General features: G+C 45.3%; 1 protein-coding gene across 4 annotated transcripts in view; it reads left to right on the forward strand.

Annotated features, from left to right (window-relative positions):
• Window positions 1–25347, forward strand: part of SETD2 (SET domain containing 2, histone lysine methyltransferase) — an 83313-nt gene that overhangs the window by 34572 nt on the left and 23394 nt on the right. For 2 of the 4 annotated variants that reach the window (XR_013977810.1, XR_013977811.1), the window contains exons 7-14: window positions 74–197; window positions 1139–1216; window positions 4488–4585; window positions 7114–7240; window positions 8312–8446; window positions 10233–10361; window positions 12730–13377; window positions 16983–17275. Coding sequence is in view for 2 of the 4 variants with exons in the window: in XM_080973940.1 (XP_080830066.1) it covers window positions 74–197; window positions 1139–1216; window positions 4488–4585; window positions 7114–7240; window positions 8312–8446; window positions 10233–10361; window positions 12730–13377 (1339 nt within the window). In the remaining 2 variants the exon portion in view is untranslated. The remainder of the gene's footprint in view (window positions 1–73; window positions 198–1138; window positions 1217–4487; window positions 4586–7113; window positions 7241–8311; window positions 8447–10232; window positions 10362–12729; window positions 13378–16982; window positions 17276–25347) is intronic. The other 2 variants (XM_080973940.1, XM_080973941.1) reach the window with 1 other exon arrangement.

Consider the following 25347-nt stretch of genomic DNA (forward strand, 5'->3'; position numbering starts at 1 on the left):
AATGTATTATAGGTCCAAGCCAGGTTGCTACTATGTCTTAGGCTTTCTTTCTTTCTTTCTTGGGCCTACTTAGCAACACTTTTGTACTGGAATACTGTGGTGAAGTGCTCGATCACAAAGAGTTCAAAACCCGAGTGAAGGAGTATGCCCGAAGCAAGAATATCCATTACTACTTCATGGCATTGAAAAACGATGAGGTGAGTTACACATCGTTTTCAGTGTTTAGGCTGTGCATTGTCCGAGTACTTTTAAGAGTTCACTGTGCATGCGTGAACCCGTTGTTCGTTTTCTCTCTCTCGCCTACTGCTGTACTTTGTGCACTATAAAGAAAGCCCCACAACTTCTACAGAGGGGCTTGTGATCCTTTCAAGTTGCAGGCTACTGCTAATACGAGTAAATTCTAACATACCGTATTTTTCGCCCCATAGGACGCACCTAGTTTTTTGGGGGGGAAATAAAGAAAAAAATTTTTATCCCCCCCCCCCCCCCCCGTGCGGGGCTGGGGCGGGGGAAGCCCGAGCTTCCCCCAGAACAGGCTGCTATCCGCGAGCCGTGGGAGAGCTGCGCGACTTCGCGCGGCTCTCCCACGGCTAGCGGAGCGCTGCACGAAGCCCGAAGCTTGGGCATGCTGAGCTCAGGGCGCCCCAAGCTTCTGGGTGCAGGCAAGCTCTCCGCTAGCCGTGGGAGAGCTGCGTCTCCCACGGCTAGCGGAGAGCTTCCTGAAGCCTGGAGAGCGAGAGGGGCCGGTGCGCACTGACCCCCCTCGCTCTCCAGGCTTCAGCGAAAGCCTGCATTCGCCCCATAGGACGCACTCATGAGAAGAGAAGAATCCCTGGAAAAGACCCTGATGTTGGGAAAGATGGAGGGCACAAGAAGAAGGGGACGACAGAGGACGAGATGGTTGGACAGTGTTCTCAAAGCTACCATTTTTGGAGGGGAAAAAGTGTGTCCTATAGGGCGAAAAATACGGTACGTTGAATTAGTTCTATATAAGGATACCGTCATTTTCTCCGTCAGCGTGGCCTAACAACACTTGAAGCAGACAGAATTCCAGTTGGAACCCTGTAGAAAGTCTTTGAATATGGGTCAGGCTCCATTTTTTTAATGAAGAGATACAAACAAATGTTTTCCTTTTCAGATAATAGATGCCACCCAGAAAGGAAACTGCTCTCGTTTTATGAACCACAGCTGCGAGCCAAACTGTGAGACGCAGAAAGTGAGTCGCAGGAAGAAACTGATGCAATTTTATACTTGATTTTGGCTTAAATGAGGGTTTATGTTACAGCTCCTTTACATGGAAGTGACCATAAGGCATATGGGTAGCCAGTACAGTGAGCGACATGTTTTAAAAGGCTTTTACCCCTCTTCACTTGCTGCACTTTGATGTGCGGGGTAAGAGCATTTTAAAATGCATGCTCATCTTGTGAAATGTCAGCAGCGATAAACACTTTTGGCAGCACCTTTAAGACCAACTAAGTTAGTTCTTGGTATGAGCTTTCGTGTGCAAGCACACTTCTTCAGATACTTCAGATACTGTGTATCTGAAGAAGTGTGCTTGCACACGAAAGCTCATACCAAGAACTAACTTAGTTGGTCTTAAAGGTGCTACTGGAAGGATTTTTTTTATTTTGACTATGGCAGACCAACACGGCTACCTATCTGTAACTTTTTGCAGCGTTCTTGTGCGGGGAGCGTCGCCTCTATGATTTTATATAAATCTATATAATTTTATAATTTATAAATTAGAACTTCAGATAACATAAAACCAAACAGATCAACATGAATCGTGTTAACCAGTTACCATAAAGCAATTTTATACACAAAAAACAAACCTTTTAAAACAATTCAAAATCCGTGTATGATACCACAGGGAAAACATACAACTAGCAACAAGTCATGTTGCTTCACTTCATCTAAAAGCCTGAGTAAGAAAGATGCATCTTTAAAACTGGTGCCAGAAATAAAGTTGTTCAAACTGTGTGTCAATAGTAGTATCTTGAATTCAGCTCTGAAATGTATAAGCAAGCAATACAAGTTACTCTGGAGTGGTGTTATGTGGTCTCAACTAGCTGTGCCACTCAACAATCTGACAGTCACTTTCAGGACTAGTGACATTTTTTTAGACAGTCTTCAGGGTAGCCCCACTTAGAATGCATTACAGTATTCAATTCTAAAGCTTAGGTATGGCATTCACATACGCTGTATTCCTGATATTATTTTGCTTTTGATGATTTTAAACATGTTTGCAAATATTAAACATTGGCAATAAAATTGTATAAAAATAACTAGGTCAGTTAAGGCACGCTGATAAATTTCCAAAGTTGAGCCCTGGCAATCAACAAATTGTCCATGTCTTGCCATTTCCATATAGATTTTAACACAGTTCCTATTTCCCCCCCTTAATTTTTCAGGCATGTTCATTTTGCGTGTGCCATTGGCTGAACTGCTGTGAGGTCACTGCATTCACAAACATTTTTATTGCCCAGGGCGGGAAGCTGTCAGCATTCAGATGTTTGCAAACAACAGTGCTTTTGTACACAGGCTTGGGAGAGTAGGGGGAGCTGGAATTCTGTGTAAGAAGTATTGCCTCTTCCAAGGGACAAGTTGCCCAAAGGCTCAGTGGCTGAGTCAGCCAGGGAAGACGGGTGGAGGAGATCCCAAGTGCGGAAAGGCTTTGATGAGAAACGTTGCCTAGGAGCAGAAGCAGATTAATGCTGTGACACGGGCAGGCAAAAGATCTTTGAAAGATGGGCCCAGTGGGGGCCAGGAAAGAGCAAAGAGGCAGTTGTACACATGTGTAGAATTTATTATTTCAAAGCACACAGAGTTGAAGTAGCAGGCAGTATAAGAATACTGAAATTGGCTTTGGGGGTCACGTGGCCTGCCAGGTGTGTAAAAGACAACATCACCTGGCCAGAGGCATGTCTGAGTCCAATTCAGGCGCTTGTCTTCTTGGCATATAAACAAATATCCTGAGGGCGAATGGAGGGGGGGGGTTACACCACCAAGCTCTGCCTCCTCTGGCCCGTCGTAGACCAGTATAAAGTAAGCAGCACATAAGCGGCACACAAAACACTACCAAACCATTCTACGTACCAAATCTTATATTAATAATCCAAAATTTGAGAGAGCTATATGAAGTTGAATGTATGTAAACACACCAAAATCTTGAGGGAGAATTTCCTGAAGAAAGAAATTAAATAGTGAAACTTAATCTAAGAAGAAATGTAACATATGGACGTAAATGTTTATAAATATATCAAAACCGTGAGAGATTTTACTGAAGAAGCCCAAGACTCTTCATGGGCGAAACAGGTGACAAACGCCGGCACCCTGTCTAACTCTTGCGAGTAACATCACCGACACTTCGTTTGATCAAACTTACCTCTGTTGATATCTACAGGAGGCTGGCTAAAGGAACCTTTAAAGACTGAATCTTCCTTTTGGACACAATTTGAATGAGTTTTCTGTTTGTGGCTTCTGTAGTAGATCTTGTACATAGCTCTCTCAATTTTTGGATTATTAATATAAGATTTAGTACGTAGAATGGTTTGGTAGTGTTTTGTGTGCCGCTTATGTGCTGCTTACTTTATACTGGGGTACTATGGGAATTGGGACGCGGGTGGCGCTGTGGGTTAAACCACAGAGCCTAGGACTTGCCGATCAGAAGGTTGGCGGTTTGAATCCCTGCAACGGGGTGAGCTCCCATTGCTCAGTCCCTGCTCCTGCCAACCTAGCAGTTCGAAAGCACATCAAAGTGCAAGTAGATCAATAGGTACCGCTCTGGCGGGAAGGTAAACAGCGTTTCCGTGCACTGCTCTGGTTCGCCAGAAGCGGCTTAGTCCTGCTGGCCACATGACCCGGAAGCTGTACGCCGGCTCCCTTGGCCAGTAAAGCGAGATGAGCGCCACAACCCCAGAGTTGGCCATGACTGGACCTGATGGTCAGGGGTCCCTTTACCTTACTACGAGAATTGGCAGCATAGGTTCATTTCCTCTGGCCCGTCCGCTTTCTTGTGTCAAGCCTCCATGAGTTTACCGGTGTCTGTGTGGAACAGAGAGACCTCTCTACTTACAGAGGCTCCCCGCACAATTTAGGACCCCCCCCCCCCAGGTTTTAGATGATGAGACAAAGCACAGCACGCCCGTTTAAAAGCTGTGCAAGTGGTTTTTAATACCGAAAGGAACTAAGGCTGTTTCTTAACACCATCCATTTCTGAAGGGGGACAAAACGAGTTTGCGTCAGCATACCTAATGTAAGCGGAGTGCTGTGAACTCCCAAGCATTGCAGTTAAAATGAAGTTGGGTGTGAAGTATGTTTTCAAATGGATTCTCTTGGCATAGAGATTTGTGCGTTTGCTGAGTTCTCCAGAGATACAGAGCCTTTTCTAGAATAGATGCCCTTTAAAAAACACAGCAAGAGCCCACAGTCCATGAATATACATATTGTTCTAATCATCTTTATTCTCTCCCCCCCCCCCACTTTAGTGGACAGTGAATGGACAGCTGCGGGTTGGCTTCTTCACCACAAAACTTGTTCCGTCAGGCTCAGAGCTAACCTTTGACTACCAGTTCCAGAGATATGGGTAGGTCTCGACCTGACTTACTTGCTTTGTTGTTTATAAATGACTATACTTGAACAGAAGCCAATAAAGTGATCTTGTGCACAATCAAACGTAGGTCATATTTTCTGAACTACGGAGGTCAGGTGCTCATTAGCTGATTCATTCGTGTTTCCCCTGCTCTTGTTCTCACTTGGTTTGGAAGAGATAATGTGTTGGTGGGTTTTTTCATTATTATTTTCCGCCTGGCTACAGGTGGATGACGAGAATGAAGTTAAAAACAACAGTGCATTTTCTAAAAGAGTGCATATCCCTAATCATAACCTAATTGTGCTGTTGTACCACAGTAGAATAGTCTCTCCTAGTGGATGCTCCCCAAAAGAGAATCAGTTACTTTTCTCTAAAAGAAAAATAAAAAACCAGAGCGGAGGAAAACTTTGGGATTTTCCAACTGATTTTGATGGGAGAGGAGGAGCCAAAGTTGTTTGAACAATACATAAGTTGTTTGTCATTTATGTGTTGAATTTTTAACTTTATTTGTTGTTGTAAGCTGCCCTGAGAATATTTTGTTATTGCAAGCTGTAACTAAAGTACTCTCTTCATGTGTGAGCTATCATAGGCTCAGTTTTCAAGTTAGTTAAAATCTGCTTACCCTTGAACCCTGTTTTACTGGAATAATTTTGTGCCGTAATTTTGTAAATCCTTTAAAACCTGAGTGGTGCTTGTTGGAGACGTCAGATTTGGCAGTATGCTTGGAATATGTTTTTTTGGTTGTCCTGTTGCATAAATGACTAGCATGCTGTATAGACCGAACCACGCATGAGATCAGCAAAGGAAAATTAACAAATAAGAAAAATAGGTGATGGTGTGAAAGGAAATAGTGGTGGGAGTTCAACTCAAGGTCAGGTTTTGAACTTCTGGCAATGCCAGTGACAATAATTATCCATTCTTCTGCGGCATGTGTGTGGGCAGCCTGTGGTTATTTCAATAGAATTCATGGGCCGGATTTGAAAGCATTGTGCTTAGCTTTTATTTTATTTTTTAAAGAATTTATCATAGTACAACCCCATCTAGAGCAGGCAATTGACCTATCTTCCAGATCAGGAATACCCACAAAGCCTCCTCCTTGGCAGGATTCAGCTTCAGTTTATTGGTCTGGTCTCACCTTGATTGAAATGTTACAGGGAAAAACAGGGTGTTGCTGACACCTTGCACCTAATCCCCCCATGGCCACACTCAGCAGCTTTATGTAGATATTAAACCAGACGGTGGACCCAATGGCATCCACATTACACTTTCCAGGGGCTAACAGGCAGTCACTTTCTGAAACCAACCCCTTAGATGGGAGCAGAACCACTGCAGCTCCAGGAAAATCCCGTTGATCATTCCTGGCCATTGGCCAATGATTGCAAGCGCTGATGGGAGTTGTAGTTCAGCAACAACTTGAAGACCCATAATTCCCTACCTCTGGTTAACAGTATCAAAAGCCTCTCGGAGAGCTTTTATCTTTAATTAGGTGGTGCTGTGGTCTAAACCACTGAGCCTCTTGGGCTTGCTGATCAGAAGGTTGGCGGTTCGAATCCCCGCAACGGGGTGAGCTCCCGTTGCTCAGTCCCAGCTCCTGCCAACCTAGCAGTTCGAAAGCACGTCAAAGTGCAAGTAGAGAAATAGGTACTGCTCCGGTGGGAAGGTAAACGGCGTTTCTGTGCACTGCTCTGGTTTGTCAGAAGCGGCTTAGTCCTGCTGGCCACATGACCTGGAAGCTGTATGCTGCCTCTCTCGGCCAGTAAAGCGAGATGAGCGCCAAAACCCCAGAGTCGGCCACGACTGGACCTAATGGTCAGGGGTCCCTTTACCCTTTACCTTTATCTATAAGACCTGAATAATAGGGACATGGGTGGCGCTGTGGTTTAAACCACTGTGCCGCTTGGACTTGCTGATCGGAAGGTCGGCGGTTCGAATCCCTGCAACAGGGTGAGCTCCCGTTGTTCGGTCCCAGCTCCTGCCAACCTAGCAGTTCGAAAGCACACAGTGCAAGTAGATAAATAAGTACCGCTACAGCGGGAAGGTAAACGGCGTTTCTGTGCGCTGCTCTGGTTCTCCAGAAGTGACTTAGTCATGCTGGCCACATGACCCGGAAAAACTGTCTGCGGACAAACTCCGGCTCCCTCGGCCTGTAAAGTGAGATGAGTGCCACAACCCCAGAGTCGTTCGCGACTGGACTTAACTATCAGGGGTCCCTTTACCCTTTACCTTAAGACATGAATAGGAAAGATGAACATTGTAAGAAAAAGCAGTTAAGCATTTGTACAACTGATTTCGTCACTCTCTTTTATAAGAAGCTGAACAAAGCCCAAGATTCTTCCAGGAGCACTATAAAGCCTTTCTATATACTTCTGGGTTTGAGCTGGTAATGGATGCTCTGGTTTTTAACAAATGCTGGCTTTTGCCTTCAAGGAGGCCATGGAATAGGACAATCAATGAGCTGAACTCTATAACAGTGGAATTTTCAAGCACTTCATTTTCGTACTATGTGTTTCTTTCCAAAATAGCAAAGAGGCACAGAAGTGTTTCTGTGGCTCTGCCAACTGCCGGGGTTACCTTGGGGGAGAAAACCGGGTCAGCATTAGAGCCGCAGGAGGCAAAATGAAGAAGGAGCGGTCTCGTAAAAAGGATTCGGTAAGTGGGGTGGGGAAGGAGAAGCTTCATTATTGTTTTCTTCTGCAGTGGGACTTACATGTGTACCACTGGGGTTGAGAGGTTTTGAAAACCAGCACCTGATTTTCATATTCTTTCCTGTGACTTCTTCAAAGAGCAGAACTGGGTGCATGATCCTCTGCTGGGTTCAGACAGTCAGATGCTCCAAACCTACAAAACCACGTAGCTGTTACTGTCATTCAAAGTGACTTGGGCCCACAAAAGCGCCTGCACAAAGCAAGTGGGACAGATCTGTCCAGTAGCGTTGGCCATTAGCTACGATCCCTTTACTGGGGTGTGGCTTTGCAGTCTGGTTTTGACTCCACCATCTCTGGACATGCCAGCACTCTCCCCAATTACCTAATTTTCAGTAAAGTTGTCCCCCCCCCCATGGCCAGCTCCACTTCACATCAGTAACACCTGACTCTTTGCATCATACGGTAGCTTCCTATGCCAAAGCTACACCTCCATTGCAGACGTGGAAAACAGCCCCACACGATTCAGGCCACTTGTGTGATGTGGAACATTTAGACTATGGCTGCAGCAGGAGAGTGTCAGGCGTGCTCCAAATGTAATGTGCAAATTCTGGTTTGTGTGTTTTTTGCTGGAATAATCATTCACCCAAATTCAAATTTTTAGCATGTTTGTACTGGTGTTAAATTAGTGGCTTTTGCTGGAATTGCAGAATTAATCAGGTTGGGAAAGACTCAGACCACTGTCTTGAAACTGAACCCCCCCCCATGCAAAATGGTCTGAACAAATTTGGCCTTGTAAGGGAAAGGGTATGTTTTTATCATTTGGCTGCAAAGAGCAAGCAGGATCAAGGTCAACTGCATTGGAGCTCCCTGTAGAATAAGGAAGTTTCTTCCTGCTTAGGGTGCATTTGATCTCTCCGCAACTTGTAACTCCAGCACTCTGGAAATCCAGTGTGACCTATTCCAAACCTTTCCCACTAGTAAGTAAACTCTCCTTCCGAATAAATGCCAATTTGCAAAGGGTTGGGGGAGGGAAGCGCACTTGTACTTTGTACAACTTTTCTTTTGGTTTTGGTAGGTGGATGGAGAATTAGAGGCACTCCTGGAAAACGGAGAAGGACTTTCAGATAAAAATCAAGTTCTCAGCTTGTCTCGGCTGATGGTGCGAATCGAGACTCTGGAGCAAAAGCTCACCTGTCTCAAACTTATACAGGTGATTATTCCTTCTTTTATTTGACCTGGAAGTGGTTGGCAAATAAGTTAAATAAATTCTAATTTAATATTTCACTTTTAATGGTGGGGCTGAGAAGTTTTGAGGGATTGAAGTAGCCTTGCTTGGGGGAGGGGGCACATTTGCAACTTCATGATATTTTATCTGTCATTGAACCTACAGATGGGATTCTGCTTATGGCAGGGTTACATGCCCCCTCACCTTTTTGACTTTTATTCACCGTTTTATGTAGTGCATCATCAAATTTAATCTCTCTCTTTGTTAGTATTAGGACTATCACATTTTTCATTGCTTCTGTTCTCTGCCCTACAGAGAACCTGTATGTTCCCCTTAGTGCAGGAGCTAGATCTGAAGAGTTCTCTTGTTTCTCTGTTTTCAAAGGAGGAACAGCCCTGTTCCTTTGTTCCTTTAGTCATGGTGCAATCAGAAACCTGTTGTTGATCCCAGCACAATCTAACCAAATTGTGTCTGCATAAGACCTCCTGCCCTCCCATCTTGTTACAAATTGCAGAGTTTGGGCTTTTCCGTCACAAACATCTCCGCTCACCTGCACGGATGTGGGCTGCAGGTTAGCCACCCCGGTCATCTATTCAGCTTTGCTGAATAGAGTGGAAATGCAATTAGAACTTAAAATGTACGCGCAATGAGCACAGTCACCTTTTGCAGCTAGCAGCGATTGACAATAGAAAACCCCTGGAATTGCTGGGTAAAATAACACCTTCAGTGGGAAAGGAAACAATGGTCTCTATTCAGACTGAAATGAATAGAATTAGATTTTTGGGTGCATTGCCGTTCAGCGGTTTCAGATTGGAGCCTCCCTTTGAAATTGCTTTTTACAGTTGCCTGAGGGAGTAAGTTTCCCAGAGCTACACAATGAGGCCTCCCAGATCTAAGTTACGAAACCTATATCGGAATAATTCTTAGCTCTTCAGACCATGGACATGTTTGTTGCTTGGTGTGAAGCAGTTCTGCCCGATGATGGTGGATTTTTGACTTTAGCATGAGAATCATCAGAGGAGTCTGGCTGATGAATTGGGCCAGTGGCCATTCTAGTCCATCATCCTGTTCTCACAGTGGCCAGCCAGATGACCATTATCAGGAGCTTGCAAGCCATACTGGGTGCAGCATCATAGCTGTCAGGCGGGACAGTCCCTTATCCCAGCGCCGTGTCCCGCTGCTGTCCCTTATTGATGATGTCCCTTAAATTCCCCGGGTTTCAAAGGAAGCAGCTCCTCTCCCTCCCTCCCTCCCTCCCTCCCTGCCAGTCAGGGAGGAAGGAGGCTCCAACTGTGTTGCTTGGCTGCGTTGCTCACCCAATAAGGAGTCTAAGAACGACTGGGGGGTGGAGCTTGCATGCCTTGTGCCTTTGCTCAGCGCTTCCCAGCGGAGAGGCGACGGTGGTTTTCCTTGCTGCATCCCCTTTGCTGGGTTGCTGCGCTGTGGGAACCACCGCTTGAGGCTTCGTTTGGCTGCTGGCTGGGCTTTCTGCCTTTGGCTCGGAGGGGTTCAGAAGTCAAACATACCTGTGCTCTGAAAATCCCTTATTTTGGCTGCTGATCCCTTCTTTTCAAATCCGTAAGTTGACAGCTATTTGCAGCACCCTTCTGGTAGCTCCATCCTTGCCAAGAGTGTGTGTGTGTTCTTTTTTTCTTTTGCTTTGTTGGGTAGTTGTCTGCTTTAGTTTTGCTGGTTTGCAGCGACTGTGAAAACGTGGCTGTGTGGTCTCTTGGTCATTCTCTCTCCCTGCCCCCCTTCTTTCTCTTCACAGAATACTCACTCCCAGGCCTGCCTGAAGACGTTCTTAGAATGTCATGGATTGTCCCTTCTCTGGATTTGGATGGCAGAGCTTGGTGATGGCAGGGGAAACATAGCCAACAACTTGAAACTCCAGATAGAGGTCAGTGGCTGCCCTGGGATTTCTGTGTTGCTGCGTTTTCAAAAATAGCTTCGCCAGAGTTAAGTCAGGCTTCTAACTTTAGTTCCTTGTCGTTAGTTTCTTTATGGCTTCTCCCATTCAAGCCAATTTGTGAGGAAATCATTCGCCGTTCTAAGAATCTTGTAGTCAGTGTAGGGTGGAGATTCAGAAACTATTTTCCATTCTCGGTGCTGCTTCTGGCTCATTATTCCCAACATCTGTGACCCTTCCTATTGTTCTCTAGCGTACCACTTGCTAGCAAAACAATTTGGAAAAAGATAAAACTGGATGCTATATAGATTGTGCAGGTAAACTATGATTATAGCTCCCAGTGCAGAGGTGTATTTCCACAGTCCCACAGAGCCTGAATTTTTGAATGCACATCTGTGGTTGTGCTTTTATTTGGAAGAGACTCAAGCAATTGCTGTAGTGTGTATCTGGCATGTAAAAAAGATAGAGGTAAAGGGACCCCTGACCATTAGGTCCAGTCGTGACCAACTATGGGGTTGCGGCGCTCATCTCGCTTTATTGGCCAAGGGAGCCGGCGTACAGCTTCCGGGTCATGTGGCCAGCAGGACTAAGCCGCTTTTGGCGAACCAGAGCAGCGCATGGAAATGCCGTTTACCTTCCTGCCGGAGCGGTACCTATTTATCTACTTGCATTTTGACGTGCTTTCAAATTGCCAGGTTGGCAGGAGCAGGGACCGAGCAACGGGAGCTCACCCTGTTGCAGGGATTCGAACCACCGACCTTCCGATCAGCAAGTCCAAGCGGCACAGTGGTTTAACCCACAGCGCCACCTGCGTCCCTTCTATCTGGCATGTAAACAGTGCCAAATTAGAGAGGTCATTTCAGAGGTCAGGCCTCCATCTGGGTCTGCTTACATCTTCACATTGTTAGATATTTTGGTTCTTGTGTATGTGACCTACTCAAGTCATGTCTAGCATTGTGTAATTGCTCATTGACATTTAATTAACCTGTTGTTCCTCCAAAAGGGATTTTATTTTTCTGATTTGTTGTCAGAAATTTCAGGCTACATCTGCTTAAGGGGCACTCTGCTTCAGTTCAGACTTTCTACAAACCATGGTTTTGAGGGTTGGGAACAAGCTGCGGAATCATACTCTCCCCCTGTCCCCCGTTTAATCGTGGCTTTCCCTTCCATTTCCTTTTTAGCAGTAACCATAATTTGCTGTGGTATTCAGATCTGCAAACTATGGCTAGTGCACTTTCCCCCTGCAAACCAACATCTGAAACTAAACTTTGAAATGGACTTCTGGTTTGAAGGGCACATGTTAGCTGTTCTATGCTGATTCGGACATCACAGCAAATTATGGTTAATGCTAAGAAGGAAATGGAAGAGGGAAAGAGGGGGGCACTTGACCATGGAGCTTGTTCATGAACCTTCAAAGGTGGAGGATAGTCTGAATGGAGCCCCAGTTAGTGTGTCGGCAGAGCATAATAATAATAATAATGATAATAATAATATACCCCGCCCATCTGGCTGAGTTTCCCCAGCCACTCTGGGTGGATTCCAACCACGTGTTACAAACAATACAGCATTAAATATTAAAAGCTTCCCTAAACAGGGCTGCCTTCAGATGTCTTCTAAAAGTTTGGTAGTTATTTTTCTCTTTGACATCTGGTGGGAGGGCGTTCCACAGGGCGGGTGCCACTACCGAGAAGGCCCTCTGCCTGGTTCCCTGTAACTTGGCTTCTCGCAGTGAGGGAACCGCCAGAAGGCCCTTGGTACTGGACCTCAGTGTCTGGGCAGAACGATGGGGGTGGAGACACTCCTTCAGGTATACTGGGCCTTTGAGGCCGTTTAGGGCTTTACAGGCCAGCACCAACACTTTGAATTGTGCTCAGAAACTTACTGGGAACCAATGTAGGTCTTTCAAGACCGGTGTTATGTGGTCTTGGCGGCCACTCCCAATCACCAGTCTAGCTGCCGCATTCTGGAGTAATTGCAGTTTCCGGGTCACCTTCAAAGGTAGCCCCACGTAGAGCGCATTGCAGTAGTCCAAGCGGGAGATAGCCAGATCATGCACCACTCTGGTGAGACAGTGCGCAGGCAGGGAGGGTCTCATCCTGTGTACCAGATGGAGCTTGTAAACAGCTGCCCTGGACACAGGATTAACCTGCACCTCCATGGACAGCTGTGAGTACAAAATGACTCCCAGGCTGCGCACCTGGTCCTTCAGGGGCACAGCTACCCCATTCAGAACCAGGGACTCCCCCACACCTGCCCGCCCCCTGTCCCCCCAAAACAGTACTTCTGTTGCCAAATCTAATTTCAATCAAACCGACCATTTCTGAAAGTTTACAATTCTCTTTTCATGTTCTGTGATCAGATTATGAAGACTTTGGAGCTTTTGCCTATTCCCAATAAAAACATGTTGGAGGAGAGCAAAGTGCTTCCGATTATCCAGCGCTGGGCTCAGACTAAATCCGCTATTCCACATCTCAGCGAGGGAGATGGTTATTCGAGTGAGAACACATCGCGGGCTCATACTCCACTCAACACGCCCGATCCTTCCGCTAAGCCTAGCGTGGAGGGGGACACGGACACGCCCAAGAAGCTTTCTTTCCGGAAGCTCAAGATCATAAGTGAGAACAGCATGGACAGCGCCATCTCCGATACGACCAGCGAGATTGAGCTGAAGGAGGGCAAAGAGGACCTTGAGCATCTAGACAGTGTCCCAACAGAGACGGCAGAGGAACTGCCACCCCAGCAGGAGCCTGGCAAGGATGCTGCCGCTGAGGTCTCAGCAGACACCAGCAAATCCCAAGCTGTCGAGCAAGATGTGGAGCCCGAGACAGAGATGAAGGAGACCTCTGCTGCGAAGCTGGAGGAATCTGTGGCTGCAGAAACGCCCTCTCAAGATGAAGAGGAGGGCGTGTCAGATGTGGAGAGTGAGAGGAGTCAAGAACAGACCGATAAGATAATAGATGCAAGTGATTTGGCGACCAAGCTTCTAGATTGCTGGAAAGACCTAAAAGTAAGTTGGCTTCTCTGTAGCAGATGCTTTTATCGTTTAGAAGGTAATGGAGGTTTCTCACAGTTGACTTGTTTCTCTTGTGCAGAGTGTGTGTATTCTGAACGGCTGCAGATTTTCTCTTTTTCTTTTAGCGGGAAATTCAAATGGGCCAGGCTAAAACTTTTTTCCATGCTTGTAATGAAAACCTTATAAGCATAATTGTGACCTTTTCTCCTCACACCCACCCTATTAGCCAGTAGTGTTGAATGATCAGCAAACTGTGAAGACTGGGAAATGGATTAATTATGCAGTTTGTATCCTCTATTCACAAAAGTTGCATCTATGGGCCCTGCTTGGTAAAATTTGGGTTGGAAAGGGTGGTGGGATTTGTTGTTCACATGACCAAACTAGGGGAAATACCTTCCATTAGAAAATTATTTGACCAAAAGCTTTCCATAAGTATTCTGTTTTTCCTTTTGAAGCAAAACTGCCTACACTTCGTTAACTGGCAGTTAATTAAATTACAGATAGGTAGCCGTGTTGGTCTACCATAATCAAAATAAAAAAAAATCCTTCCAGTAGCACCTTTAAGACCAACTAAGTTAGTTCTTGGTATGAGCTTTCGTGTGCAAGCACACTTCTTCAGATACACTGAAACAGAAGTTGCCAGATCCTTCTATATAGTGAGAAGGTGGGGAGGGGTATTACTCAGAAGGGTGGTGGGAATGGGAGATAGGCAGATAGCTGGGATGAGCCTGCTGACGACTCTTAACGACTGTAATGGGTCTTACAGGAAAAGGCAAGGGGTGAGAAGGTGAGAAATGGCTTAGTCATGTATAATGGGATAAGAATCCAATGTCTTCTCACTATATAGAAGGATCTGGCAACTTCTGTTTCAGTGTATCTGAAGAAGTGTGCTTGCACACGAAAGCTCATACCAAGAACTAACTTAGTTGGTCTTAAAGGTGCTACTGGAAGGATTTTTTTTTAAGTTAATTAAATTGTTAGCAAAAGACGTACACTTCAACTTTGCAAAGAGAGCATTTCTTCCACTAATTTAGTATTGGTCGTCTTTGACCCAAAATTTCCTGATGTGCCCTCACTAGTTTTACAGACCAGTGCAACTAGCTGTTAATGAATGAAACAATCAACAAATTTTTCTGCTAAAAATCAAAGTCACAAGAATATGTAACAGCGATTTGAATCTGTTTGGCAGAAAAGTGAATTATCACCTGTTCCGAAAAACATAGGCTGTCTGCTGTGAAACCTTTGGGAAATGCTGCTATCCTGTTACGCTTTTTTTGCAAGAATAGTTAGCCTGGAAACAGGCATGCTACTGAAGTTTTGTGTGATGTTTTGCTGCCTTTTTTTATTAGCCTGGTGGGAAGAAGGATAGTGGGGATGGCAGGCCACAGTGAGACCTCTTTGTACCTGTTGTCTCTTGAGATGCCAAAAGATTCAAACCACCAGTAGTTACTACTCTTCGTTTGGCTAGATTAGCTACCACGTAAGAAAACAGAAGCAGAGTAGCAATTTCTCCAGTTAGCCCCTCTCTTCTTTATCAGTGGACAGTCTTATTAGCTCCTTTGTTCTTCCTACAAGGATATGTGTGGGTAGATTCAGTGGTACTTAGGGCTGAGAAAGACATTACATTGGAATCCAGAGACCAGGCAGGAGCCTGGGCCTCCTTTTCCTAAACCTTTGCCTTGTTGGAATTTCTAAGAAAAATACTAAGCAGTATTCACACAACATAAGATCGGCCCACTTCTAAAATCGGGCATGATTCCTTTTTCTTACATCTGGAGATTTGCTCAAATGATTATTTTTGAAGTGCGATAGATGCAAAGAAATCATGCCTTTTCCTCTGTGTCCTTCAGGAAGCATTTTACAATACTTGGTCCGTGTGTGTGTTGATACAGATAGGTCAGGAGAGGGGCGTTTTGTACAAAGTAAGGTGCTTTTTAAAAAAGAAAATAGCCCTGATTCTCTGAAGAACTTGACCTGTATTTGCAAGATGAGTGTGGGATTAAAACAACAACAACTTAATTCTTTCAGTGTAATGAGAGAACTAACAACAAGATGGATAATTAATAATGTATGCCAGGCTGCCAAGTGTCGTCTGCGTAAAAATAAGTTTGTGCATCTTGTTCTTTCTGCCTAGAGTATGCCCAGTATATATTGCATCTTGAATGGGCTTAGGCTTTGCCTCTGAGAATCTTTTTCTCTACCCAGGAAAGGGAGCGGGCCTTGGGCTTGCTTGCACCTTGTTCTGCTCTGTCCCCAGGATGGAGATTTGAAGACAGGCTGCACACACCATACCTTTAAAACACATTTTACCTCCCCAAAGAATCCTGACAACTGTATTTTAAAAGGGTGCTGGGAATTGTAGTTGTGCCAGGGGATCCAATGATCCTTTGAGGGAGGAATGTGCTTTAAGTGTATGCAGCCTTAGTGCAATACTGGTTTATCTGTAGCCAGGAGCCCCCCCCCCAGATCTGCTTCCCATGCCTAGATCGAAATCCCAGAGTATCATTCAACCAGTTCATGGAGCTCCTGGGCATATATGAACCCAGTGCCTGCCGCTTTTATGCAGGGAGAGGTCATTGTGCGTATGTAGCCACTCCCTTCTCACCTCAAGTAGAGTAATGTTCATATCAGCAACTCCTTAATTTGTCTAGATTCAGGGCTTTGTGTTTGATTTTAAACCCCCGTACCTACTTGTCAGTCTATGCCCTGGTACTGAGGATTGAAAAGAAAATACAAATTAGTTGTAAAAAAACCAAATCAAATCAGAAACCTAATTGTTGTTCAGTTGTGTCTCAGATACGTCGTCTTGTGAGGATTCATGGTGGGGTTAGCATGAAATCATAATTTTCTTGCTAAGTTATCTTTCTACTCTCCCTCTCCCCTTTTGGGATAGCCCTGGCTCAAGAGCAGTTTGCTCACATCTATGGTCAGCTATGGAATCATTATCCATCAAAATTCACTGTTTTGGATTTTTAAGCCCTTTCTGTTGCAGATCACATCACATAATATTAAGAAGGTCAATACATGGTTTAAAATATTGCTGCCAGTATTACATATATTGATCTAGCGGACATAGATTCTGATCTCGTGCTCAGTGCAGTAGCATCCCTGTTGCCTAAACCAAGCCCCTTCCTTCCACCCACCCATCAAAAACAATAGTCCTCCTTTTTAGGTTCCTGTGTTTGGGAGCTGCTGTATGACAACGCTGAATTTAATCTGTCCTGCACTGCATTACGATTGCACTAAGAGTTAGCTGCTTCTGTCTGACATTAACTGCTTTTTAAAAAACCTCCAGCGCATTTATGCTCGGAAGAGATACCTGTAAACAGCATAGTTTTTACCTGATGCAAGAAAACGATTGGGACCTGTTGTCTCTGAGATAAACATGGAGCCCATTTGTCCATGTTCCATGCCAAAACCGATTGATGTTGGTTGCTTTAGGGTCTTCCAACCCCGTAATATTAGTCTGGAGTGCTGGTCATCTATGTAGCGTAGACTGATTGGGCGGGAGGGTGTGGAAAGCTTGTAACATAAAGCTATGTCCTTCCCGACCTCTTGATGCTGACCCCTTTGTAGTAATTTCAACCATTTCCATCCAGCTTCTCAGGGCAGCCAGGAGCTTGTTAACATCATCCCCAGCTGACCATGAGTCTCCTTTTCTCAACTCCATTTTCAACTCCGCCCTGAAGAAAGGAGAGAACGTAGCGTGCGTACTGTGAAGAAAGCAGGAAGATGGTTGGGAAGCTGGATGATGCATGAGAAATATAATAGGTGGAAAAAGAGAGGACAGAGGTGGCTAACTCATTGATGCCGACGTAATTTTGGTGCGTCCATTGCCGGCAATGGATGTCGCTCTGGGAGAATCCCCCTATTCCTGGCGGGGAAGGATCGAGTGAGCTATTCTTTTTTATATCTATATATATATCTATATATACCTCTTCACACAAAAGACAGCTGCCGTGGCTTTTGAGCATTCAAGGCCTTCATGGGCTTGAATTCCAGGATGAACACCAGCAAAAGGCAGCACACAACCCACTGCAACCACCCGCAACACACACAAAAACCCCCAGGCCGGGTACGTTTTCAGCACGGGTTTCTGCAAGCGTTTCCTGCCAACTTCGGAAATGGTGCATGTGTCTCCCTGTGCTGAAAATGTGCTCCGAACTGGGATAGACACGCAACAGGAAATGGCTAAAAACCAGCATAGCGCTTTGTTTAGCTCGCATGGAGACCTGCCATTTGACCAGCGCTCGTTTGGGCATAGGAGAAAAACAGGTAAGTGCCCCAGGAAGGACGGATGAAACTTTGAGGCATTGGCAGGGAGGGAATCACAACATCTCTTAAGGTATGATGGATAATGGTTCCATTGCTGTCCACCCCTCTGGATTTGAATGACAAAGCTGCCAGTGAGCATCTGTGGCCACAAACCGCGTGAGGTGCTCACCTCTTTCACTGGAATAATTTGACGGATCAGGAAATTATGCTTTCAACTCAGCATGAGGACCAATTTAATCAGTCTGTCGGTAGTAGCGTGGTAATTAGGCGGTTAGCGGCTCTGGTTCTTATTTTCTGGCGGGAACTTGGAAGTACATCACTGTGGCCGGAATAAGGCTATGTACCCTCGCAGTCACTCAGTTACTCATGCAGGTATGTAGGGATGCTTTAGGAAGAGATCAGAGTCAACAGCAACCTGGAAATTAGAATTTCCTCAAGGGGTAGCCATTTTGGGGGGCATTTCAAGGTCTTTCTTTTTTTTTCTTTTTACTCTTTGAACTAGAAACACAGAAGTGGCGTTTTAGTCCTCAGTCATATATTAGATTTAGGCTTTGCTTCAGACGTGCCGGTTGTGTTACTGGTCTGGTAACGGCTTAGGGATTATAGGTTTCTTTGTAAAAATGGTTTCGTAGGCAGTAACTGGCTCTCTCTGCCCCCATTTTGGTCCATTTACTGTGCACCCTTCCCATTCCCTTCCTCCACTTTGTTGCTTTCAGTTGGCCGATATGGCAACTCCTCGCAGCCGTTGGCTGTGCTGGCATTCCACACGGGGCTGCACAGTGATGCTTGAGAGAGCCTAGGTTATGGTTATAGTCATAGCTATCCCAGGTCATGCTATTGGCTCTTAAGATACATTAAAGGCACATCAGGGAGGACAAATCTGGAGCTGTTAAACTGCCTTATGGGCAGGTTGCTGCGTGTTAGCATTATAATCCCTTGAATTTGTGTGGCATAACAGTGTTTAAGGCCTGGGCCCCATTTCGGGACTGTCTCTGGCAGTCTAAATGCTTATGCCATGGAAATGCTAAATTCTTATGCCATGGAATTTGTCCCACCAGCCCATGTTGAACTGGCCTGGGCCCATTTAATACTAACACTTCCTGGTTAAAACGGTGAGGGTCTTTAAAGCAGGTTATTTGTTCATCTTTTATTTAGGAAGCTTGAGGGGCTCCCGACTTCCAGTTCTTGTAAAAGTTTACAAGAACTTCTCATTCTTTTTTATTATTTAAACCCAATACTCTTTTGTTAGAAGAGGCCGAGATTAACTGGTGTTTCACTCCGGAATTTCAAGCCTTTAAAACAGGCTTCCTCAACCTCGGCCCTCCAGATGTTTTGGGACTACAACTTCCATGATCTCTAGCTAGCAGGACCAGCGGTCAGGGATGGTGGGAATTGTAGTCTCAAACATCTGGAGGGCCGAGGTTGAGGAAGCCTGCTTTAAAATGTTACGAGAGAGGTGTGTAAGTGGGAAGAGCTTAAATAGCAAAACAGCTCATTGCTGCTGTTACGGACAAAGCAATTACCTTGTTTACTGACTAGTGGAGCAAGCTTTTAGCATATTTCTACAGAAATCCGTATGGATTTTTATACGGCTTCGTACTCTCTTAGGCGGTTGTTGTAAGACAGATCTGAAACTGGAAAATATACATAGGGGAGAAAGGCAGTAGTTTGGGCTGAAAGACAATGCAAAGACTGTTCTGTTGAGCAGCCTTTCCAAGACCCAGGAATGCTTCAGGATGGAAAAGTGAAGGCAGTTTTCCAACTCCTCCTCCCATACCTGTGTGTTACTTTGGCATTAAGCCATGTCCTGTGTGTTTCTGTTTTATCTATAAGCTAAAAACTAGTTTGTAGCTCCTGTGTGCTAAGGTTTTGTATGGCTTGTGCCAAAGATAAGGTGTCTTTTGTTGTTGTTGTTTATGGTGCAAACCAGTTGAATAGGTGGGGAGTGGGGGGAAGAACGTAGAATGAAGAAAGCATGAAGAGCATATGATGTAAATAAATAACACACAAACCCTGGCTTTGTGTTAATGGCAATCTAAATATACCCCAATCCCCATAGCTGTCGGAAGGAGGCTACTAAGCATGTTGGGTGTGGAGGAAGAAAATAATAAATAAGGAAGAAAATAGGACTTATAAATTCACTCGCCTACCCTGCACTATGGGTGTGTCTCATTTTGCAGAGTAATCTTTCATTTTCCCCAGGGGTAGTGGGAGACATTTTCCCCATGTGGCCAAAGGATTCCCCCACCCCCTTTTTTTGTACTAAGTTTTTAAAGTTTATTTTCAAACAGTAATTTTTTCAGCCTTCATACAGTTTCCTCAGCCTTCGATTCTACTGCAGTATATTTTTATTTAGCCTTTCAGCAACAATAGTGAGGCAGAAGAAGGAGTTTATTGCTTAGACCTCTCTGTGTGCTTTGTTTCAGAAATTTGGGAAAACAGGGTAACCACATAGGTCACATGGAGACAGTCTATATTGGAGCCTTTGCTTTTCTTTGTAATAATTCTTAAGCAGTCACTCCAGATTTCAATAATAAGGTTAATGTATAAAGCCAAAATGTTCAATGTTTCCCTCTTTGATTTTTTGTTATGTTAAGTGTTTTCTGGATGCTTCTATGTCCAAAAATAAAGACAAGTTGCCTTGGCCTGCATCCCAACTAACTAGTAGTTGTCCTTTATAGTGAGGAGGGTATAAGTTGTTTCTGATGAGGGCACAGCAGAAAAGTAATAGAATAGTGTCTGCATTACAAATACAAATGTAAACTGGTTTTCCTGTCAACAGTTTTCATTTGTTTAATTGGTTTAGATTTAATCACGTCCCCAAAGCTCAGAGCAGATAACAGGATTTAATTGGCATGTGTAATATTACGTACAGTGGAATTTTAAGGGCCATTAAATAAAATCTTAACAAACAAATCCTCAACCCAGAGTTGCTCTGAGCTTGTTAACATGTGACATTGCTCATCCTCATAAACAGCCTGATCTTTCCAGTTTACACATTTGGTGTAACTAATATGCAGTGTGAGAGTGGGGATTGGGCAAGGCAAGATTATATCAATGGCTGCTGGCAGTACCGTAATTGAGGCAGCGCTTTGAGCAGTCGTTGGGCAGAAAATGTGAATAGGCATGCATAAATTATAGAGCCAAGTGGTGGTTTTTTTAAATTGACAAAGGAACGCAAAAGGGTATTTAAAGGGAGATGGAATGTAGAAACAAATGCAGGAAGCTAGAAGGCCAATACAGTGGTACCTCGGGTTACATACGCTTCAGGTTACAGACTCCGCTAACCCAGAAATAGTACCTCGGGTTAAGAACTTCACTTCAGGATGAGAACAGAAATTGTGCGGCAGCGGGAGGCCCCATTAGCTAAAGTGGTGCTTCAGGTTAAGAACAGTTTCAGGTTAAGAACGGACCTCCAGAACGAATTAAGTACTTAACCCGAGGTACCACTGTACTGGTGAATTAGGCAGCAGTCTGTGCATTTTACGTAGGAATAAGGTCCATCAAACTCAGCGTGACCTGCTTCTGAGTAGACATGCACATGGCAGCACTGTTGAAAATGCAGGGTTTTGAAAGTGGGCTTGAAAAGTGGTCAAATGAGAAACCTATTTAGCAGTCATCCCTGGGTGTATAATCTGTAGAAATGAAAGAGTAGCCTGCGTTGAAAATGGTATTGCTTATTGCGGGAAAAGGTGCAGAGTGTGAAATAAATTTAGGAATCGTGAAAGAAACTCTTCCCCGAAACTACTGTGGGTAGAAATTTCAAGAGAAAAAGCATATCCTGCTATAAGGCATCTCCACTCAGTTGACCACTATCCTGGCACAATGGCTGACTTAAAAGTATCCTCAGACCAGGTAAAGGTCAGCTTGAGTCATGGCACAGAAAGAGGCTGGGATCTAAAGCAGCCTTTCTCAACCTGCAGGTCCCCAGATGTTGTTGAACTACAACTCCCATCACCCCTAGCTAGCAAGGCCAGAGCTCAGGGATGATGGGAGTTGTAGTCCAGCAACATCTGGGGACCCACAGGTTGAGAACCGCTGAAGGAAAGTGGCATTAATTAAGTCCAAGTTGGCTTTAGGCTTGTTTTTCTCCAAAAAAAAGAATAGTTTCTATAGTGCATGGCAACTATATGTGTAAAACAAACGTCATGAAACGTCTGGTGGGGAATCTAAACAAGTCTTCCGGTCTATCGAGCCCTACACAGAAGTGAAAGAACCTCTTGATTCCACACACATGAATGGTGGAAATTGCCCAGACAGTCTAATACAGACATTTAACTTCTAGAATGGGAACTGGTAAAAAAATAAAAATAAACAAGGGGATTGGTCAAAGGGAAGAGGACTATTGTGTCTCTTTAGGAAGGTTGGAGTTCAGTTAAACCAACTGTAATCGAGTAAACTAAGATCAATGCCCCAGATAGGAAGAGGCACAAGTAATCCAAAAGTTTGCTTAAAAAGCCGAGGAAAGAAGAGTTCTTTAAAAAGCACAAGTCAAAATACACTGGTACCACGGGTTAAGTACTTAGTTCGTTCCAGAGGTCCATTCTTAACCTTAACTGTTCTTAACCTGAAGCACCACTTTAGCTAATGGGGCCTCCTGCTACCGCCGGGCCGCCGGAGCACGATTTCTGTTCTCATCCTGAAGCAAAGTTCTTAACCTGAAGCACTATTTCTGGGTTAGCGGAGTCTGTAACCTGAAGCGTATGTAACCTGAAGCATATGTAACCTGAAGCGTATGTAACCCGAGGTACCACTGTAAATAAAAACTAAATGTAAAGGTAACTAAACGTGAAACTGATGAGGGACCAAGGTGGAACCTAGAAAGTTGTGCAATATTGCCCATCAGAGTTAGAGCCAGGCGAGGGGAGACTTTCTGGGAAGCGCGTTTAACAAGCCAAGTACCACAGCTACGAAGGCCCTCCTTCCAGTCACCACTTGTCCAACTTTAGATGGCAGGGAGAGATGCAGAAGAAGGTGACCACAGGGTTCAGGCAGGTTCCTGTGGTGGAAGGCAAATCGCTTGGAGCCACGTGGGACTGGATGAATTCATCTGGTCAGATCCAGTTAGACGGTGTCTATTTCCATGCCGGGTACAACAGCTGGATAGCTCAGTCAATAGAGTGTGAGACCCTTAATCTCACGGTTGTGCATTTGAGCCCCCCAGTGGGCAAAAAGATTCCTGCATTACGGGGGTTGAGCTAGATAACCCTTGTGGTCTTTTACAATTCTATGAACTGTGAAGTCCTATGGTTACGAAGTGATGGCTGCTAGCTCAAGGTAAAGGTAAAGGGACCCCTGACCATTAGGTCCAGTCGTGACCGACTCTGGGGTTGCAGCGCTCATCTCGCTTTATTGGCCGAGGGAGCCAGCGTACAGCTTCCAGGTCATGTGGCCAGCATGACTAAGCCGCTTCTAGCGAACCAGAGCAGCACGTGGAAACGCCGTTTACCTTCCTGCCAGAGCGGTACCTATTTATCTACTTGCACTTTGACGTGCTTTCGAACTGCTAGGTTGGCAGGAGCAGGGACCGAGCAACGGGAGCTCACCCCGTTGCGGGGATTCGAACCACCGACCTTCTGATCGACAAGTCCTAGGCTCTGTGGTTTAACCCACAGCACCACCCGTGTCCCTAGCTCCAGATAAAAGTGGTCAAAGGTAATAAATATATTGCTGTGCAAGGCATATCTTTTTAGGCGAAGATTTCCTTGCACCTGGGAACTTGTATGGCTTTAAAAGAGGACTAGGCAAATTCATGTGAAAGTTTCCTATATGCCAGGGAAAGAAATACCTGCCAATGCACTAACCAAAGTTGCTAACAGGGAACAAATGGCTGTGTATGTACATGGATTGCAAATGTGTTAGATTCTGCAATGGTTGGTATGAAAAGGGGGAGAATGTTGATATTTTCACCCTCTCCCATTGCGAGAATCTCCTGATAGGACGTTTTCAGAAAGGAGGGGGCGGAAACTGCTCTCCGCTTCTTCCGTTCCTTCCTCACTCTGTGTGGCGTCTGTGTCTTAACTATGTAGTGATTAGATGGCTGCGTGGGAGCTGTAACACTCGTGCAAGCCAGTAGCTCTTTAGTTCTTAGTTTGTAGTAGCTGTTAGAAAGAAGTTATGCTTCACAGCAGGCTTCCGCGTTGTTTATACTCTGCCGAGGTTGGCGCTCACAATGCACAGTTGTGAGTCCAGTGCACTGAGACCTGCTTTCCAGGATTGGAAGGTCTCTGGAAGTGCTCCAGTCACCTGGCCCAGTCAGGGCAGAACCAGTTACTGAGCCCAGTCGCTGGCACCGGCTCAAAGGCGTACTGACAATTCTATCTGTGCCTGCTAGCCATAAAGTCTATGCTGTTCTTCCATGGTTAGAGGTATTATGCATCTGTATACCAGTTGCTGGAAATCACAAGTGGGGAGAGTGCTGTTATACTGAAGTCCCGCTTTTGCAGGCTTTCCATGGACATCTGGTTGGCCACTGTGAAAACAGGATGCTGGACTGGGTGGGCTGTTGACCACGCTGTCTCAACAACCTCCTGGCGCATAGATGAGGAGCCTGCGTGCCTCTAGATATTGCATGACTACAAGTCCCATCATCCCTGACCATACCATTTGGGGGCAAGTGGTAGTTGCAGTCCAAAAACATGTGGAGGACCAAAGGTTTCCATACCTGTCCTAGGGCATGGGTGACCAACCGGCAGATCACTGGCTGAATAAGACCTGACAGCCGTTTCTACTCACCCCAGTAGCTGCGGTGTCAGAAGCAAAACCCCACACGTCGCTTGGCAAGCAGCTGTAACACGTGAAGCATCAATTCTGAACCGGCAAACTTAGAGAAAGAGAAGATGTGTTAGAGGCCTCCCCTTTTGCAGCCACCTTTGCTCAAGAGGGGCTGCAGCTGATATCTTCTAATAGGGAAGGTACCATCAAAAGTTGGGTTTTGAGCCCTTCAGCAGCTCAGCCAGGGAAGATCTGGTGTCTTCCTGCCCTGGTTGAAGAATGTGGCTGTGATCTGTTTGTGTGGAACTTGCCTGCTTTCAGATATTATTGGTGTACAACCCCCATCCTTCCTGGACCATTGCCTGGAACAGGTCCAACAACATCTGTATGGACCACCTGTTTCTAGGGAAACAGAAATAGGTGCACACTCTTCTTTGTCAAAATAAATTTAAAAAATTGTCCAGTAGCACCTTAAAGGTAAAGGTCCAGTCGTGGCCGACTGGGGTTGCGGCGCTCATCTCGCTCTATAGGCCGAGGGAGCCGGTGTACAGCTTCCGGGTCATGTGGCCAGCATGACTAAGCCGCTTCTGGTGAACCAGAGCAGCGCACGGAAACGCCATTTACCTTCCCGCCAGAGCAGTACCTATTTCTCTGCTTGCACTTTGACGTGCTTTCGAACTGCTAGGTTGGCAGGAGCAGGGACCGAGCAACGGGAGCTCACCCCGTCGCGGGGATTCGAACCGCCGACCTTCTGATTGGCGAGTCCTAGGCTCTGTGGTTTAATGCACAGCTAGACCAACTAAGTTTGTTCTTGGTATAAGCTTTCGTGTGCATGCACACCTCTTCAGGTACCAAATTAGAGATTGTAAAGTCCTTTCAATCCCTGCATCAGGGTTCTGTTCTTGTACTTTGTAAAATGCCACACACACTGATCGCTGCTGATTAGCAGTATGTAGCCCTAACTAGTCATCCCAA

The sequence above is a fragment of the Podarcis pityusensis genome (assembly GCF_964106645.2).
Source record: "Podarcis pityusensis genome assembly, chromosome: 12".
NCBI lineage: Eukaryota > Metazoa > Chordata > Lepidosauria > Squamata > Lacertidae > Podarcis > Podarcis pityusensis.